Here is an 18265-nt window from a genome sequence, read left to right on the forward strand (position 1 = left end):
GAGGATTGGAAAGACAAGTCTGGAGTCAATCGCAGGCATGAGTTTCATTGTAATAGAAGCGGCAATGGCTTGCAGAGATTCCTCAGAGATGGCGGTATTAGAGTCCAGTGTTTTAGGAGGAGATTTAGCAACCTGAGCTCTGGTTTTAACAGATTTAGAGCTACCGGGGTTCACAAATTTATCCATGGGAGATGGAGAAGAGTACGGTATGTAGTCACAAGGTATGCACATAAAAAGAGAGGGGGATACTACAGCCGAGATTTAGCTGAAGCAGCTTACATAGTCGATATAATAGGTTTAGACATTATAGAAAGCCAGGTAGGATTAGATCCAAATTGTTAAGTAAATATGAACAATAGATTAGGGCCCAGCAACAAGCAGGCACAAATATATCCCAGGTAGGGCGGGGTAAACCGCAATACGGAAGGTGAGCCCTAATTGAGGGGGGTTTTATCCGTTATTTATCCAAGCACGTGTAGGCAGGCGCCGTTATAAAAAAGCAGTAATCATGGCGTAGCGTTGACCTCCGGAAATAGCAGATAGAAAGATCACAACAGTAGCAGGCTCAGAAGCAGTGTTCAAGGTGCTATGGAGCCTCAGAGAGATGAAGAAAATTTCAAGTGGCAGCAGGGACAGTAATGAGGTAGGAAAAATGCTAACCCAGGGGCTGTACCCACTTTGTGGATATTGTACTACATATATTTAACATGTGCACGATCCCTAAGTTTTTGAAGACATCCCAGGGTTTCCAAAAAAAACCCAAACTGGTTTACTCTATGGTCCTGATTCAGAAACCGTGTAGTTTTGTACACAGTCTATATAAACCTTGCACTGGCGTAACGTGCAGCAAGTATATTAAGAGATGTGTGCATCTTAATAAATTGGAGCATCTTTCAGCAGCTGTGTGCCACCTCAAGAAATCTTTTCAGAGACCAGACAATATTTCTTTTGTTATTTGTAAGTTCTGATAAACTTAATTTGTTGCCAATGTTTGATTCTTTTTTTTCTCTTGATTGGTGGACATGTTCACTCAGACTTATGGCTGGCAACTATCATTTATATGAATATTTGTCCACCAATCATTGGCTCAGCATTTTTGCAGACCTCCCTTATAGAGTGAATGAAATATATTGGCTTTTGCCAATATAAAGAGGTGTCTAACTATTTATACCATGCCCGTAATTTCCCCCGGGATCAATAAAGCATATCGTGTCTGGAGGAAAGAAAGTTTCAATACCATCGTTATTCTTTAGGCTATGTGCACACGTTCAGGATTTCTTGCAGAAATTTTCTGAGCAAAACAGGCCATTTTCTGCAAGAAATCCGCATGCGTTTTTTGAGTGTTTTTCTTGCGTTTTTACCGCATTTTTTGGCGGATTTTTCCGGAGGTTCCCAATGCAATAATATAGTGGGAAATCAGCAAAAAATCCGCAAAATTAATGAACATGCTGCGTTTTTTTTTGCCGCGATGCGTTTTTTTTCGTGGAAAAAAAACGCATCATGTGCACAAAAATTGCGGAATGCATTCTAAATGAAGGGATGCATAATGTATGCGTTTTTTCCCACGCTTTTATAGCGAAAAAACGTGAAAAATCTGCAACATTTGCACACAGCCTAACTGTAAAAGGAATAACCCGAAACTCTCCCTGAGGTGTAATGTTAAATTCTCTATGTACCTTAAACCCTTCATGACCTTGGGATTTTACGTTTTTCCGTGTTCGTTTCTCGCTCCCCTCCTTCCCAGAGCCATAACTTTTTTATTTTTCCGTCAATATGGGCATGTGAAGGCTTATTTTTTGCGGGCCGAGTTGTACTTTTGAATGATATCATTGGTTTTACCATGTCGTGTACTAGAAAACGGGGAAAAAATTCCAAGTGCGATGAAATAGCAAAAAAAGTGCAATCCCATGCGTGTTTTTTTGTTTGGCTTTTTTGCTAGGATGCTAAAACTGACTAAATGCTAAAACTGACCTGCTATTGTGATTCTCTAGGTCATTACGAGTTCATATGCATGTAGGATAGCTGCGGAGACACCATCACGTGTTTCTCAACGCAAGCAGTGAATAGCCAGACCTTTCCCCGGGAAGGAACAACCACGGGAAGGGCAGCATCCAATAAAGGAAAACATCCAATACAGGAAAACCACCTATGCCAAGCATGGTATCCATCCACAGACAGCTGTTTCGGGGTGTTTGCCCCTCATCAGTGTGGAGTAGGAATCTGGCTATTAGGAGCAGTGCCTAGAAATATGCAAATGCATGTATCCCATAAGGGATGGGGGCAGTGTTCTGGATCACTGCGTTGAGAAACACGTGTGATGGTGTCTCCGCGGCGTTGGATGTTTTGGTCTCCCCGAGGCCAATCATCTGTTCCTTCACAGCCTTTTACTAGGCACTGCTCCTAATAGCCAGATTCCTACTCCACACTGATGAGGGGCAAACACCCCGAAACAGCTGTCTGTGGATGGATACCATGCTTGGCATAGGTGGTTTTCCTGTATTGGATGTTTTCCTTTATTGGATACTGCCCTTCCCGTGGTTGTTTCTTCCCGGGGAAAGGTCTGGCTATTCACTGCTTGCGTTGAGAAACACGTGATGGTGTCTCCGCAGCTATCCTACATGCATTTGCATATTTCCCATAAGGGATGGGGGCAGTGTTCTGGATCACTGCGTTGAGAAACACGTGATGGTGTCTCCGGTGTTGGATGTTTTGGTCTCCCCGAGGCCAATCATCTGTTCCTTCACAGCCTTTTACTAGGCACTGCTCCTAATAGCCAGATTCCTACTCCACACTGATGAGGGGCAAACACCCCGAAACAGCTGTCTGTGGATGGATACCATGCTTGGCATAGGTGGTTTTCCTTTATTGGATGTTTTCCTTTATTGGATACTGCCCTTCCCGTGGTTGTTTCTTCCCTGGGAAAGGTCTGGCTATTCACTGCTTGCGTTGAAAAACACGTGATGGTGTCTCCGCAGCTATCCTACATGCATTTGCATATTTCCCATAAGGGATGGGGGCAGTGTTCTGGATCACTGCGTTGAGAAACACGTGATGGTGTCTCCGCGGTGTTGGATGTTTTGGTCTCCCCGAGGCCAATCATCTGTTCCTTCACATTACGAGTTCATAGACACCTAACATGTCTGGGTTATTTTTTATCTAAGTCGTGAAAAAAAATTCCAAAAAAGGCTTATTTTTTGCGTGCCGAGCTGATGTTTTTAGTGATACCATTTTGGTGCAGATATGATCTTTTGATCGCCCATTGCATTTTAATGCAGTGTCGAGGCGACCAAAAAAACGTAATTTTGGCGTTTAGAATTTTTTTCTCGCTACGCCGTTTAGGTTAATCCTTTTTTTTATTGATAGATCGGGCGATTCTGAACGCGGCGATACCAAATATGTGTAGGTTTGATTTTATTTTTATTGTTTTATTTTGAATGGGGCAAAAGGGGGGTGATTTAAACTTTTATATTTTTTTATTTATTTCACTTTTTTTTTTTTTACTTTTGCCATGCTTCAGTAGCCTAGGGAGGCTAGAAGCTGGCATAGCCTGATCGGCTCTGCTACATAGCAGCGATCATCAGATTGCTCTTACGTAGCTTAATTACAGGCTTGCTATGAGCGCCGACCACAGTGTGGCGCTCACAGCAAGCCAGCATCAACAACCATAGAGGTCTCAAGGAGACCTCTGGTTACTATGCCGACACATCGCTGACCCCCGATCATGTGACGGGGGTCGGAGATGCACGCATTTCCGGCCGCGCGGCCGGAAGCGGTAGATAAATGCCGCTGTCAGCGTTTGACAGCGGCATTTAACTAGTTAATAGCGGCGGGTGGATCGCGATTCCACTCGCCGCTATTGCGCGCACCTGTCAGCTGTTCAAAACAGCTGACATGTCGCGGCTTTGCTGTGGGCTCAGCGCCGGAGCCCACATCAAAGCAAGGGATCTGACCTCGGATGTACTATCCCGTCCGAGGTCAGAAAGGGGTAAATGTCCTTGTTAAGTGTAAAGTTTTAAAGGTGATATCTGGAGATATGTTGTTTAATCCAGTTTTATTAGAGTTTTATTCTAAGGGTATGTTCGAACCCACGGTCAGTTAATGCTGGGGGTTGGACGCTGCATGCATCCGCAGCTTACAGATGTTACAGCGTAGTGGATGGGATTTCAAGAAATTGCATGCCAATTATGCGTGCATCGGCGCCCGTGGCTTACCTGCGAAGATAGACATGCTGCACATCTTTCCAGACCGCAGCATGTCTATTTATCTTGTGGAGATGCGAGCCTCCGCAAAATAAATTTCACATGTACAATGTATTGACTGTGATTCCGCATGGTTCTATAAACACATGCGGAATCACCTGGTTTCAAAAGTAGGCAGCATTTTGGATGCAGCGGACGTGTACTGCATTCAAAGCACTGCCTAATACTGAAGGACTGCACGTACCCTAATGGCCATATTTGAAGCCTGAAATTTTTTTATGCATTTTTCTGTCTTTCCACATTCCCCAATTTGAGTTAAACTGGCTTCTACCTCATATTGGGACTCTTCTTCCTCTAAATCAACATCGGAAGACAGTAGGCTGATCTGTTTGGAGATATCTTTTTCAATCTTATAAGCATAGAGCCCCATCACAAGGACTCCCACCGGTAACAAGAAGTTATTGAGCTCCAGGCAGCAATCTTGATTTCTTTCATATTCACATTCCTTGCTATGTAGTTTGTAAATAGCTTCTAGTTGGCTCATGGTATTGTTGCTTTCTCTCTCTTCCTGTTTTGGGTTATCTTAAGGCTGAGTGCATACGTCGCAGAATTGCCCTGGAAATTTCTGTGGCAATTCTGCAACTCCTGCCGTGGGTATATCGCATGCGGAATTGGCATGCATATTCCTAGCGTTTTGCAAGCATAATTCGCTTGGAAAACGCTAGCATTCTGCAAGCTATCTGTAGCATCGCTTGGAAAACTGATTGACAGGTTGGTCACGCTTGTCAAACATAGTGTTTGACAAGTGTGACCAACTTTTTACTATTGATGCTGCCTATGCAGCATCTATAGTAAAAAGATCTAATGTTAAAAATAATAAAAAATTTTTAAAAAATGGTTATACTCACCTTCTGATGGCCCCGGATCTCCTCAGCGATACACGCGGCGGCTTCCGATGCTTTGTGTTCAGGACCTGCGATGACCGTGACGTCATCGCAGGTCCTTCACACAAAGCATCCAAGGGAACGGAAGCGGACGCGTGCACCGCTGAGAGGCGGGAAGACTCAGGGGACCATCAGAAGGTGAGTATATCACTATTTTTTATTTTAATTATTTTTTTTACCAATTATATGGTACCCAGTCTGTGGAGGAAAGTCTCCTCTCCTCCACCCTGGGTACCAACCGCACATGATCTGCTTACTTCCCGCATGGTGTTCATTGCCTCATGCGGGAAGTAAGCAGATCAATGCATTCTTATGTGCGGAATCCTGCCGATTCCGCAAATTTAATGAACATGCTGCGTTTTTTTCTGGAAAGCGTTTCTGCTCAGGAAAACAACGCAACATGGGCACAAAAAAAGCTTATTGCATTCTATTAAATAGGATGCTTAATGTGAGCGGGTTTTTTCGCGATTTTATAGCGTTTTTATAGCGAAAAAACCGCGAAAAAAACGATGTGTGCACACAGCCTTAAAGCGAACCCATCAGAAGAATTTTGCCATGTTGCCACTGTTAAACTGATTAAAATGATAAACATAGATCGATAGATATTATTTATAGATCTATCTATCCCATATCTGTCTACCTATATATCTATTTGTCTGTCTGTCTATCCATGTGTAATGGAGTAACAAAACCACCGCAAACAACGATCAAAAAAAAAAACCCCCAAGAGACTTAGTTATTACTGAATATAGAAATGCTTTTATTAGAACAAAGATCAGGATAGGAGACATAAGGAAAAAGCAAGGCACATGCCGTTTTACACATGTTTGGAAACGCTGGGGTGCATGCTGTACAGCTGGCTCTAAATGTACAGAGGAATGAAAATAATCATAGTTGGACAAGAAATTACATCGCAAATTTTTTTTGTGTGTGCAATAATAGATCTTTATTTAGCTTTCAGAAACGCATCAAATCCGCGCAAAAACGCATCAAAAGCGTGCTGATTTTTACCTGAGTTTTCTGCAAAATCCGCAGACAAATCCGCAACGTATGCACATAGCCTCAACAACCGCCATTTCACATTACAACTGCAATTGTTAAGGGGCCATGGTACCCTGAAATCCTCTGATAATTCACAGTATGGGGCCTGTTAGTTCTACCTGATTTAGGCTTCTTTTACACATACCGTGTTTTTTGCGGCCCGTTTTTGCGGGCTGTATCTCCGCAATTTTCATGGTCTGCCGCAATAACGGACCACAAAAAACTTGCGGATCGACGTTTTTCAGGTTTCCCACCATACTATGGAAATAGTATTGGGGGAAAAAAAACAGTGTTCCGCAAAAACGGAAGTCACGGTGCACCGCAAAAACAAACTTCTGTAATTTTTGCGGCCTCATTGTGTCCGTAAGACGTGAAAAAGATCAAGCAGGCTCGATCTTTTTTCACAGCCGTGAATACGGCGCACCGTGAAATTATTGCGGCCCGTTTTTGCAGCCCCATAGAAATCTATTGGGGCCGCAATACAACGGTATGTGTAAAAGAAGCCTTAGAGGCTCAATGACTCTGATGAAATCGGACTAGTGCAATCCGTGTGTGAAACATCGCACCTCACTCTTATCACCTGTGCAATTCCCGCAGACACTGGCAATAGAGAAATTAATTTTTCCGTCTCCTCCGTACCTGTGCTCTGATTCTTGCATGCGAGAAGACCGGAGCACAGAGTACTGACACACTCTGCTCACGCTCGCAGCAGAGCTGGACCAGAGTGTCATAAGCATATCGGATTGGATGCCATATGCTAGTGTCTCTGGCCTCACAGGCTGAGTGAGACACTGATAGGTGTCTCACTCAGCTGATAGGTCAATGCAGTAGATGCAATGCATGAGACCAGAGATCAAAGAAAAAAATATACATGTCCCACAGTGGGACTAGGTAAAAAAAAAATTGCATAAAATGTGAAAAAAAAAAAACCCCACAAAAAGCGCAAATAGCCATTTCGTCACTGGCACGTTATATTTCTGTATAGCGAACACCGTAAAAAGTTGGCAAATGTCACCTTTTCATCATACTGAAAAATTGAACAAAAAAATTGATAGTAAGCAATCAAAAAGACATACACTGTGTTCCAAATTATTATACAATTTGGATTTAAGTGTCTTAAAGATTTAATTGTTTTGTTTTTCAAATAAACTCGTGGGTGGAATTGTGTCTCAGTGCTCAATGAATCACTGAAATCAATCTTAAACACATGTGATAATTAGTTTTCCAGGTGATTCTAATTAAAGAAAACTACTCAAAAATGATGTTCCACATTATTATGCAGGTCACAGGTTTCAAGCAATATGGGAAATAAAAAGGATCACTCTGCTGCTGAAAAGGGTTAAATGGTGCAATGCCTTGGACAAGGTATGAAAAAATTAGATATTTCACGAAAACTTAAGAGTGATCATCATACTCTGATGAGATTTGTGACTGAAACAGAGCACAGACAGAGTTCATGCAAATAAAGGCATAATGAGGAAGTTTTCTGGCAGACAAATTCATTGGATTAAGAGAGCAGCTGCCAAAATACCATTACAAAGCAGCAAACAGTTATTTGAAGCTGCTGGTGTGTCTGGAGTCCCACGAACCTCAAGGTGTAGGATCCTTCAAAGGCTTGCTGTGGTGAATAAACCTACTATTCGGCCACTCCTAAACAGTGTTCACAAGCAGAAACGGTTGCATTGGGCCCAGACATACATGAAGACTAATTTTCAAACAGTCTTGTTTACTGATGAGTGTCGAGCAACTCTGGACGGTCCAGATGGATGGAGTAGTGGATGGTTGGTGGATGGCCACCATGTCCCAACAAGGCTGCGACGTCAGCAAGGAGGTGGAGGAGTCATGTTTTGGGCTGTAATCATGGGGAAACAGCTGGTAGGGCCCTTTAAGGTTCCTGAAGGTGTGAAAATGACCTCAGCAAAGTAAACAGAGTTAAGATGCTCCATACAGACACTTGCCCCATTTGCTGTTGCTGCGATAAAAAAAAAAAAATCACATACTCACCTCTCCGTCGCTCAGGCCCCCGGCACTTTCAATATTCACCTGACTTTGTTCCGGCGCCGCTCCATCTTCTGCACTGACGTTCAGGCAGAGGGCGCGCACTAACCACGTCACTGCGCCCTCTGACCTGAGCGTCACTGCAGAAGATGCTGAAGACGGAGCGGCGCCGGAACGAGGAGCAGGTGAATATCGCGCAGCGCTGCGCTCTCCCTCCCCATTATACTCACTTGCTCCTGGTGCGGTGCAGTCCCTGCTTCCCCGATACTGGAGCTTCTTCCTGTATTGAGCGGTCACCTTTACCGCTCATTAGAGTAATGAATATGCGGCTCCACCCCTATGGGAGGTGGGACTGCATATTCATTACTGTAATGAGCGGTACCATGTGACCGCTCAGTACAGGAAGAAGCTGCAGCGCCGGGGAAGCAGGGACCTGCAGGGACCGCGCCAGGAGCAGGTGAGTATAATTAGACAGCCCCCCGCTCCCCCTCCTCTGCTGACCCCTGGGTATGACTCGAGTATATGCCGAGAGGGGGACTTTCAGCCCAAAAAAATGGGCTGAAAATCTCGGCTTATACTAGAGTATATACGGTAATTTCTGTAAAATATTGTTTTTAGTGTGTAAAAGTAATAAAGTATAAAAAAAAACTATAAATATGGTATTGCTGTAATCGTACTGACCTGAAGAATAAATCTGTCTTACCACTTTTATCGCATGAACAGCGCAAAAAATAAAAAAAACATTAATTGAATTGCTGTTTTTTATTCATTCTGCATTTAAAAAATATGAATAAAAAGAGATCAAGAAAGTTATGTGATCCGAAATGGTACCAAAAAAATCTCCAACTCTTCACACAAAAAATAAACCCTTTACCCACACACCTGGCTACAGAAGCACAGTGACCCTGCCACAATGAGTGACGCGCATGCGCGAGATTTGCATGAGCTGGCTATGATGGCTAGCCTGCTCATGCAAGTTATGGTAGCACGTCCATAGGGGCGACTAGTCTGGGGAAACTAAAGCCCCATCAACTAGTAAAATCCTTAATTAGCAAAGGAAGAGCATACCTTTTTATAGATGCTTTTAAAAAAAAATTAACTGAATAACATTATACGGAGCTGGGGAGGCATGAAATTTAGTTATATGTATATGAATGCTGCTGGGTTCGAGGGCATGGGGGACCTGACAGGTTCCCTTTAAGTGCTCAGCGTAGAACACAAGAATGTGATCCCGCCTTATACTGAAAGAGATTTAAAAAAAAAAGTATGTACCCCAAAATATTACCAATAAAAAATCCTTAGCATATCTCACACAAAACCAGTCGCCACTCAGGTCCATCATCTGTCACTTGAAATATATGGGGCTCCCGACACTGGCGGACATAGACCTAAATGGGGCCCTGCATAAGAATAATACATGGACCCTGTGAAGTCCAATAGCTCATCATTATACATAATTAAACCAGTTTTGGAGGTGGAAATGTGCCCCCTCATCTCTTGGGCCCTGTGCAGCTGCACAGGTTGCACCAGTCATCTGTCCATCATTTGCTCTTATGTTACTGGTAGAACAAAGACTATGGAAAAGCAACACGACTTCCACACTCTTAAAGGGAACCTGTCACCCCCAAAATCGATGGTGAGGTAAGCTCTCCGGCATCAGGGGCTTATCTACAGCATTCTGGAATGCTGTAGAAAAGCCCCCGATGTTACCTGAAAGAGGAGAAAAAGAGGTTAGATTATACTCACCCAGGGGCAGTCCCGCTGCGGTCCGGTCAAATGGGTGTCTCAGGTCCGCTCCGGCGCCTCCTATCTTCATTCCATGACGTCCTCTTCTTGTCTTCACGCTGCGGCTCCAGCGCAGGCGTACTTTGTCTGCCCTGTTGAGGGCAGAGCAAAGTAGTGCAGTGCGCAGGCGCCGGGCCTATCTGACCTTTCCGGCACCTGCGCTCTGCAGTACTTTGCTCTGCCCTCAACAGGGCATACAAAGTACGCCTGCTCCGGAGCCGCGGCGTGAAGACCAGAAGAGGACGGCATGGAATGAAGATGGGAGGCGCTGTACCGGACCTGAGACGCCCATCGGAGCGGGACCGCCCCTGGGTTAGTATAATCTAACGTCTTTTTCTCCTCTTTCAGGTAACATCGGCGGCTTACCTACAGCATTACAGAATGCTGTAGATAAGCCCATGATGACGATGAGCTTACCTCACCATCGATTTTGGGGGTGACAGGTTCCTTTTAAATAAAATCCAGTAAAATCTGCACTCCCAAATCCTAAGGCCCCCTCCTTCTGAGTGCCTAAGGCCGGTTTCATAAGGCAACAGTGTGCCGCATGAGTAACACACGTACCGGTGCCTGGGAAGCAAGGGTACAGTTAGCGCTGTTCCACGGATGCTGAAGACTGCTCTCATCATTCTCCGTTAATGCTGCTATTAACCCTGTGTGACCAACTTTTTACTATTGATGCTGCCTATGCAGCATCAATAGTAAAAAGATCTAATGTTAAAAATAATAAAAAAAAACCTGTTCTCACCTTCCGTCGTCCACCGAGGCGCGCGCGGCTGCCGCCAGCTTCCGTTCCCAGAGATGCATTGCGAAATTACCCAGAAGACTTAGTGGTGTCGCGAGACCGCTAAGTCATCTGGGTAATTCCGCAATGCATCCTGGGAACGGAAGCTGGCGTCAGCCGCACGCGCATCGACACAGCTTCGCTGGAAGCCGGAGGGTGAGTATATAACTATTTTTTATTTTAATTATTTTTTTTTTTTACAGGGATATGGTGCCCACACTGCTATATACTATGTGGGCTGTGTTATATACTGCGCGGCTGCTATATACTACGTGGCCAGTGTTATATACTGCGTGGGCTGTGTTATATACTGCGTGGGCTGTGTTATATACTGCGTGGGCTGTGTTATATACTGCGTGGGCTGTGTTATATACTGCGTGGGCTGTGTTATATACTGCGTGGGATGTGTTATATACTGCGTGGGATGTGTTATATACTGCGTGGGATGTGTTATATACTGCGTGGGATGTGTTATATACTGCGTGGGATGTGTTATATACTGCGTGGCTGCTATATACTACGTGGCCAGTGTTAGATACTGCGTGGGCTGTGTTATATACTGCGTGGGCTGTGTTATATACTGCGTGGGCTGTGTTATATACTGCGTGGGCTGTGTTATATACTGCGTGGGCTGTGCTATATACTGCGTGGGCTGTGCTATATACTGCGTGGGCTGTGTTATATACTGCGTGGGCTGTGTTATATACTGCGTGGGCTGTGTTATATACTGCGTGGGCTGTGTTATATACTGCGTGGGCTGTGTTATATACTGCGTGGGCTGTGTTATATACTGCGTGGGCTGTGTTATATACTGCGTGGGCTGTGCTATATACTGCGTGGGCTGTGTTATATACTGCGTGGGCTGTGTTATATACTGCGTGGGCTGTGTTATATACTGCGTGGGCTGTGTTATATACTGCGTGGGCTGTGTTATATACTGCGTGGGCTGTGTTATATACTGCGTGGGCTGTGTTATATACTGCGTGGGCTGTGTTATATACTGCGTGGGCTGTGTTATATACTGCGTGGGCTGTGTTATATACTGCGTGGGCTGTGCTATATATTGCGTGGGCTGTGTTATATACTGCGTGGGCTGTGTTATATACTGCGTGGGCTGTGTTATATACTGCGTGGGCTGTGTTATATACTGCGTGGGCTGTGTTATATACTGCGTGGGCTGTGTTATATACTGCGTGGGCTGTGCTATATATTACGTGGGCTGTGCTATATATTGCGTGGGCTGTGTAATATATTGCGTGGGCTGTGTTATATACTGCGTGGGCTGTGTTATATACTGCATGGGCTGTGTTATATACTGCGTGGGCTGTGTTATATACTGCGTGGGCTGTGTTATATACTGCGTGGGCTGTTTTATATACTGCGTGGGCTGTGTTATATACTGCGTGGGCTGTGCTATATACTGCGTAGGCTGTGTTATACTACGTGCTATATACTATGTGCTATATACTACGTGGGCAATGTTATATACTGCGTGGGCTGTTATATACTGTTTGGTACGTGGCCTGTGCTATATACTGTACTATGTGGCTGCTATATACATACATATTCTAGAATACCCGATGCGTTAGAATCGGGCCACCATCTAGTGTGAGTATAAGCCCTAATGCACAGACTCAAATATATTGTGTGACTAATTTAATCAATGGATGTGATTGTAAGAATACCTCTTTGGTTTACATTAGTAACATGGTTATTTACCCATATTTTACTACATGTAGTTTTTAAACGGTTGTCAAAGGAGACTGCAAAGAAAAATAGGCAGACAGGCTGGCCTGCACACATATTATTTACACCAGCATTTTCTTGCATAAAATTAGTTGCTAGGCAAAGCGGCCTGAAATCTAAACACTGCTGATATTGTTTATTTGGCCTACTTGCAAAGGTCAGGAGAGAGCTGCAGTGGGGCATAATCCTCATAAGAGAAACATGGAGATGTCAGGCTGTGTCTGATTACCCTTCATATCCTCTGCTGAATAAACATTGCTTGAAGAGCAGACACAAGCTGAACTGAAAACTTAATGTTGAATTATTTTATTAGAAATTTCTTATTATGACCATGTCTAGTAAACACATACAATTTTCAGCTTTGAGTGAGCTACAGTTTAACAACAACAGCAACAATTTTCCTTTTGGATTTCTCCTGATTCCCCAAATGGCTTGTGTCCAACAAGCTTTTCCTTATGATAATGGAGCAGTAGTGCCGGCCTCACCCAACTGTATTTCACAGTCTGTATACCAACCGCAATGCCCAGACTGATCCGGGTCTCCAAACCCTATTTTAAAGACTCATAGACACACATGAGGCTCTAAGTTTGGATCAGGAGACCTATGGGTGAGTCGAGGCATTGCAGTACGTATTTGGACCATGAAATAGTCGTGTGAACCCCACTTTAGTACACTAAACAAGGCAGTCTACAATTCCAAAAAGTCAGTATGGGACCTTCAAGTTAATGCTTAAAAAATGTAGACTATGGATCTTGTGCCCTTCCAGTGAAAATATCACATATCTAACTTAATTTTGAGCACTGTTGAACCATGTGGGGAAAAAAGGGATATTGGGACAAACTTACTATAGAATCCAATGCTGAGATTGGCTTTGGGCAGAGGAGCAGTGAAGGCAGAGAGCTACGGACACTGGCCATGAAGTGACCACCCCCATAAAAAAACACAAGTACCAAAACACATTTAAAAAAAAAATAGTAGAAAAACTCTAAAAAGTGAATATATAAGGCTATGTTCACATGTTGCATTTTTGATGTTTTTTTTCCCACAATCAAAATGTGCTCTCTGGGCAGTAAACAAGCTGCTTACAAAAATGATTTTTTTTAAATTATTTTTGTCTGCATTTTAAGGCTATGTGCACACTCTGCGGCGTGCTCTGCGGGTTCTCCCGCAGCGGAATTGATAAATCTGCAGGGCAAAACCGCTGCGGTTATCCCTGCAGATTTATCGCGGTTTGTTTTGCGATTTCCGCTGCGGGATTACTCCTATACTATTGATGCTGCATATGCAGCAATATGCAGCATCAATAGTAATGGTAAAAATAATAAAAATTGGTTATACTCCCCCTCTGACGTCCCGATCTCCTCGGCACTGCACGTGGCGCTCCGGTTCCAAAGATGCTGTGCCGAGAAGGACCTTCGTGACGTCACGGTCATGTGACCACGGCGTCATCACGGTCATGTGACCGCGACGTCACTGCAGGTCCTGCTCGCACAGCAACCAGACCGGGCGGCCGCGTGCAGCACTGAGAGGTGAGTATAACATCATTTTTTATTTTAATTCTTTTTTTTTTCCACTATTTATGCTTCCCAGGGCCTGGAGGAGAGTCTCCTCTCCTCCACCCCGGGTACCACCCGCACATTATCCGCTTACTTCCCGCATCGTGGGCACAGCCCCATGCGGGAAGTAAGCGGTTCAATGCATTTCTATGGGTGCAGAATCGCTGCGATTCTGCACAAAGAAGTGACATGCTGCGGGTTGTAAACCGCTGCGTTTCTGCGTGGTTTTTCCCGCAGCATGTGCACTGTGGTTTGCAGTTTCCATAGGGTTTACATGTTAATGTAAACGCTATGGAAACTGCTGCGGACCCGCAGCATCAAAATCGCCGCGGATCCGCGGTAAAAACCGCGAAGTGTGAACATGGCCTTAATTGCTGCATTTTTGTTGTTTTTTTGCATGATGATAAAGTTTAGTGGCCCCTCCAAAAAGCATTATTTAACTCCCTTAAGTTTTTGCAGCAAAACCTGATACTTGCGTTTTTGCACTTGCCCATTGTTTTCTGAGTGAAAAAATGCTGCATATATGCTGAAAGAAGTGACATGCTGCAGTTTGCAAAAACACAGCAGTTTTCCAAATCAGCCAGGAAAAAGAAACAATGTGTGTATGTAACTTCTGAAATCTCAGACTTTGCTGGTGCTGTAAAACCACAATAGTAAAGGCAGCGTAAAGTACTGCAGTGCGCAGGTGCAGGGCCTCTCTGACCTTTCCCGGCGCCTGCCACTGCAGTACTTTGTTCTGCTCTCAACAGGGCAGGCAAAGTACGCCTGCGCTGGAGCCGCGGCAGGAAGAAAAGAAGAGGACGTCATCGTATGAAGATGGGAGGCGCCGGACCGAGACGCCCATCGGACCGGACCGCAGCGGGACCGCCCCTGGATGAGTATAATATAACCTGTTTTCCTTATCTTGCAGGATACATTGGGGGCTTATCTACAGCATTACAGAATGCTGTAGATAAGCCCCTGATGGCGGTGGCCTTAGCTTATAGGCGAATATTGGGGTGACAGATTCCCGTTAACTGTAGGGACTATCTGGAGAATATTTCCGTTTGTCACTCTGTATCAGGTGGCTATTTGTAATGAAAGCGCTGAGCGTTTCACAACTCCTATAAACTACATTGGAGGGAGCCAAATTCATGCACAACCACACTACACCTTTTCTCCATCTTTCTAAAGAATCACATATGACCTTTAAAGGGTTATTACCATATATGCCTTTCATGGCCAAAACCGGAGTTACTGCTTCAAGGTACCAGCCACTAGAGGTGGAGTTATAAAAACTGCCGCTTTCAGCTGTTGGCGTTACTCTCAAGTTATTCGCTTGTAGTTACTACTTTCATAAGTCCCATTCATTTTTATGGGAATTATGCAAACAGTGTAGGACACCTGTGCTGTTTATTGTATCCCTGCATCAGGTCGCTGGGACCTAGAGGCAGTTATTCCTTTCTCGGCCATAAATTACATCCTGTGAATCGGACACACATGACTCAGAAGGAACTACTGCTTTTGTAGGAAGTAATCCAGCTCATTGTTGCATGTAAGTGCTGTGATCCGAAAGCACGGACATAGTATCTGCCTGTACACCACAATCAGAAGAAGAAAGGAGGTAGTCTAGCTTCACAGAAAAGCAAATATTTTATTATGTGTGCATACGAACTAGCGATTGGTTAAAATGCGAAGATCTAATGTTTCTGGTGCTAAGAGTGCCCTTAGTCATGATATATCACTTATTCGGCTACTTTCTGCAGTGTTGGTTAAAAACTGTTTTCTCTGCTGGAGATCTACCAGTTCTCTGAATGCTGAGTAACCCCGCTCACACCACTGATTGGTAGCTTTTCCTATGCAACGTGTACACAGATAGCTGCCAATCAGTGGGGGAGTGTGGTTGGATTACCTCACCGCAGGTTTCCTAATTCCCTAGTGATGGTCGCTTCCTTACAAAACATTGATTTTATCGAAACTGCAGAAGTGCCAGTCGCTGGAATGGGGGTCTCTGTCTTGGCATTATGCTGCTCTCAGATTAGGTGGCAAAAATCTGTTGTCAGATTCCTTTGAAAACGTACTTGCATTGCATGTTCAGAAGAAAACTATTTTAGAGCAGGACTCTGCAGTATAATCACGTTTCTTCTCACTAAATTATCAGTTTATGATGATAACCCGCAGTAGGGACTACCTGAAGTGTGTACTACGGGCTACACTAAAGTATGCAGCGTCCTTCTCGTTTGTCGCCATTTTCCAAAACTTTTTTCTGTATGAGGTAGGAGGCTTTATTGCAGCCATGGAACGGTAGATTTTGTTGCTATCATTTTAGGGTGCGTACTATGTTTTGATTGCTCTTTGTTGCATTTTTTTTGTGGAAGTGAACAAAAAAACAGCAATTTTAGCATTTTGATTATATAATTGATCTTCTTGACATTTCCTGTACAAGTTAAACAATTTTGATAGATTAGACTTTTACAGATATGGAGACACCAAACATGTTGGGTGTGGTGTGTGTTTCTTTTTTTTCTTTTTTATTTTTTTAAATAATTCACTTATTTTTAACATGTCTGAAAACTAGGGTGATTTTGAATTCTTTTTTTTTTTCCTCACTTTTAGATGACTAGAACCTGCAATCGCTTATTCTATATACTGCAGTATCAAGATTATATGTCAGTGAAGGATGAGAACCTCCAGAAAGGGAAAAAATGCTAACAAACTATTTTCACTATCACTTTGTTTGAGTAGATTATTATTATTATAATTTTTTTTTAATGATAGGTTGTCTTTGCTCAATTTAACTCATCATTATTGTATATAAATAAGGCTCTCTATGTAAACAAACATTAGGGATTTAAGTATTCAAAAATTATTTTAAGTAGTGTGTCTGAATTCGATATTTGCCTGAGAGGAAATTTCCAGCATATTTGATTCTTCTCCATTTGCTTCGTAGGTGAAGGCCTCCTGATCAGTGACAATGGAAGACTGTCTTCATACATCTTCAGAAAACCTCTCTAAGTTAGTAAGCTGGGCCCATAGTCATGGGACCATTTGTAGCCTTATTCCAAACCTAAAACACTTACTCTCTGAGGGCTCCCATGGTACTCTAACTGCTATGTGGGGATGCAGTGCTGGTCATGCATACCACTGGCCATTGACTACAACTTGTAGGGCAGGCCCTCAAGAGAGAGTATGCTTCCAGGACAATAGAAGCTTCAACTCAGACAGTCCAAGTATTCTTGGCGTGGCCTCAGAGACACAGACAAGTCCATTGGAAAGATACCCTGGGAGACTAGGAAAGTCTAAGCTTGATTGCAATAGAACAAGAGACTCCTGTGATTTTTCCTACTGTAGTGAACCATCAGAGCTGGATGAGCCAGTAGAAGAATATGAAGATGAAACCACATTGTTTGATATGGTGTGTGAATCTTCTGTAACTGATGAAGACAGTGATTTTGAGCAAAGACCTCAGCAATCTCCAAGTGTTTCTCGAAAGAGACATAGTGGTGGTCTTGGCTCCTCTCTTTCTGGCTCTCAATCACATATTGCTGATGAGGACAGTAGTGATGTTATTGGGAAGAAGATCAAACAGGAGAATCCTGAAGATTATTACATTGTTGCTAATGCCGAACTTGCTGGTGGTGTAGATGGGCCCACGCTATCATTAACACAAATGGCCAAGCCGAAAAATCAGACTCCTTCCACAACTCTTAATACGGGACCAACTAAATCACCTGGTATTTTGCCTCCATCTATAAGTAGTGACTTTGATATACAGGCTATTACACCTTCGTCATTGGTTTTACAAAGACCCCCACTCCAGAAACCAGTAAGGCCACCCTTGCTGACACAAAACAAAACTTCATCTAATACTCCACTTGTGAGTCAACAAATAGGAATTCAGATGCCAGTCAGCACCTCCACCGGAAATCCTAGCCAACCTATCAGTATCCCTTTATCGGCACTTCAGTTGCCTTCACAGGAAAAGAAAGAGGTTTCTGAAGAACTCCTTCCACCTGTAGTGAAACCAGCAATGCCCTGTGACGTGGCACTCTCACCATCCGTTAGTGCAGAGCCTGAAGTTAGCTCCAGTCAACAACCGCCAAATAACATTCCCAATATTAACTGTGATGGAACGGCACAGTCTATTCCAGGTATGTAAGTGTATGCGTGTGAATGCATTTTGGTAGTGTGTGATTAAGGCTATGTGAATACTATCCTGCTTGAAGCATACTTATG

The 18265-nt window shown here is 43.7% G+C and overlaps 1 protein-coding gene across 2 annotated transcripts in view; it reads left to right on the top strand.

The window, feature by feature from the left end:
- KIAA1958 (KIAA1958 ortholog) overlaps positions 1-18265 on the top strand; it is a 186897-nt gene that overhangs the window by 29575 nt on the left and 139057 nt on the right. For both annotated transcript variants that reach the window (XM_077251144.1, XM_077251152.1), the window contains exon 2: positions 16980-18180. In XM_077251144.1, the coding sequence (XP_077107259.1) occupies positions 17004-18180 (1177 nt within the window). In that variant the 5' untranslated portion in view covers positions 16980-17003. The remainder of the gene's footprint in view (positions 1-16979; positions 18181-18265) is intronic.

The sequence above is a fragment of the Ranitomeya variabilis genome, chromosome 1 (genome assembly GCF_051348905.1).
Source record: "Ranitomeya variabilis isolate aRanVar5 chromosome 1, aRanVar5.hap1, whole genome shotgun sequence".
NCBI classification, from domain to species: domain Eukaryota; kingdom Metazoa; phylum Chordata; class Amphibia; order Anura; family Dendrobatidae; genus Ranitomeya; species Ranitomeya variabilis.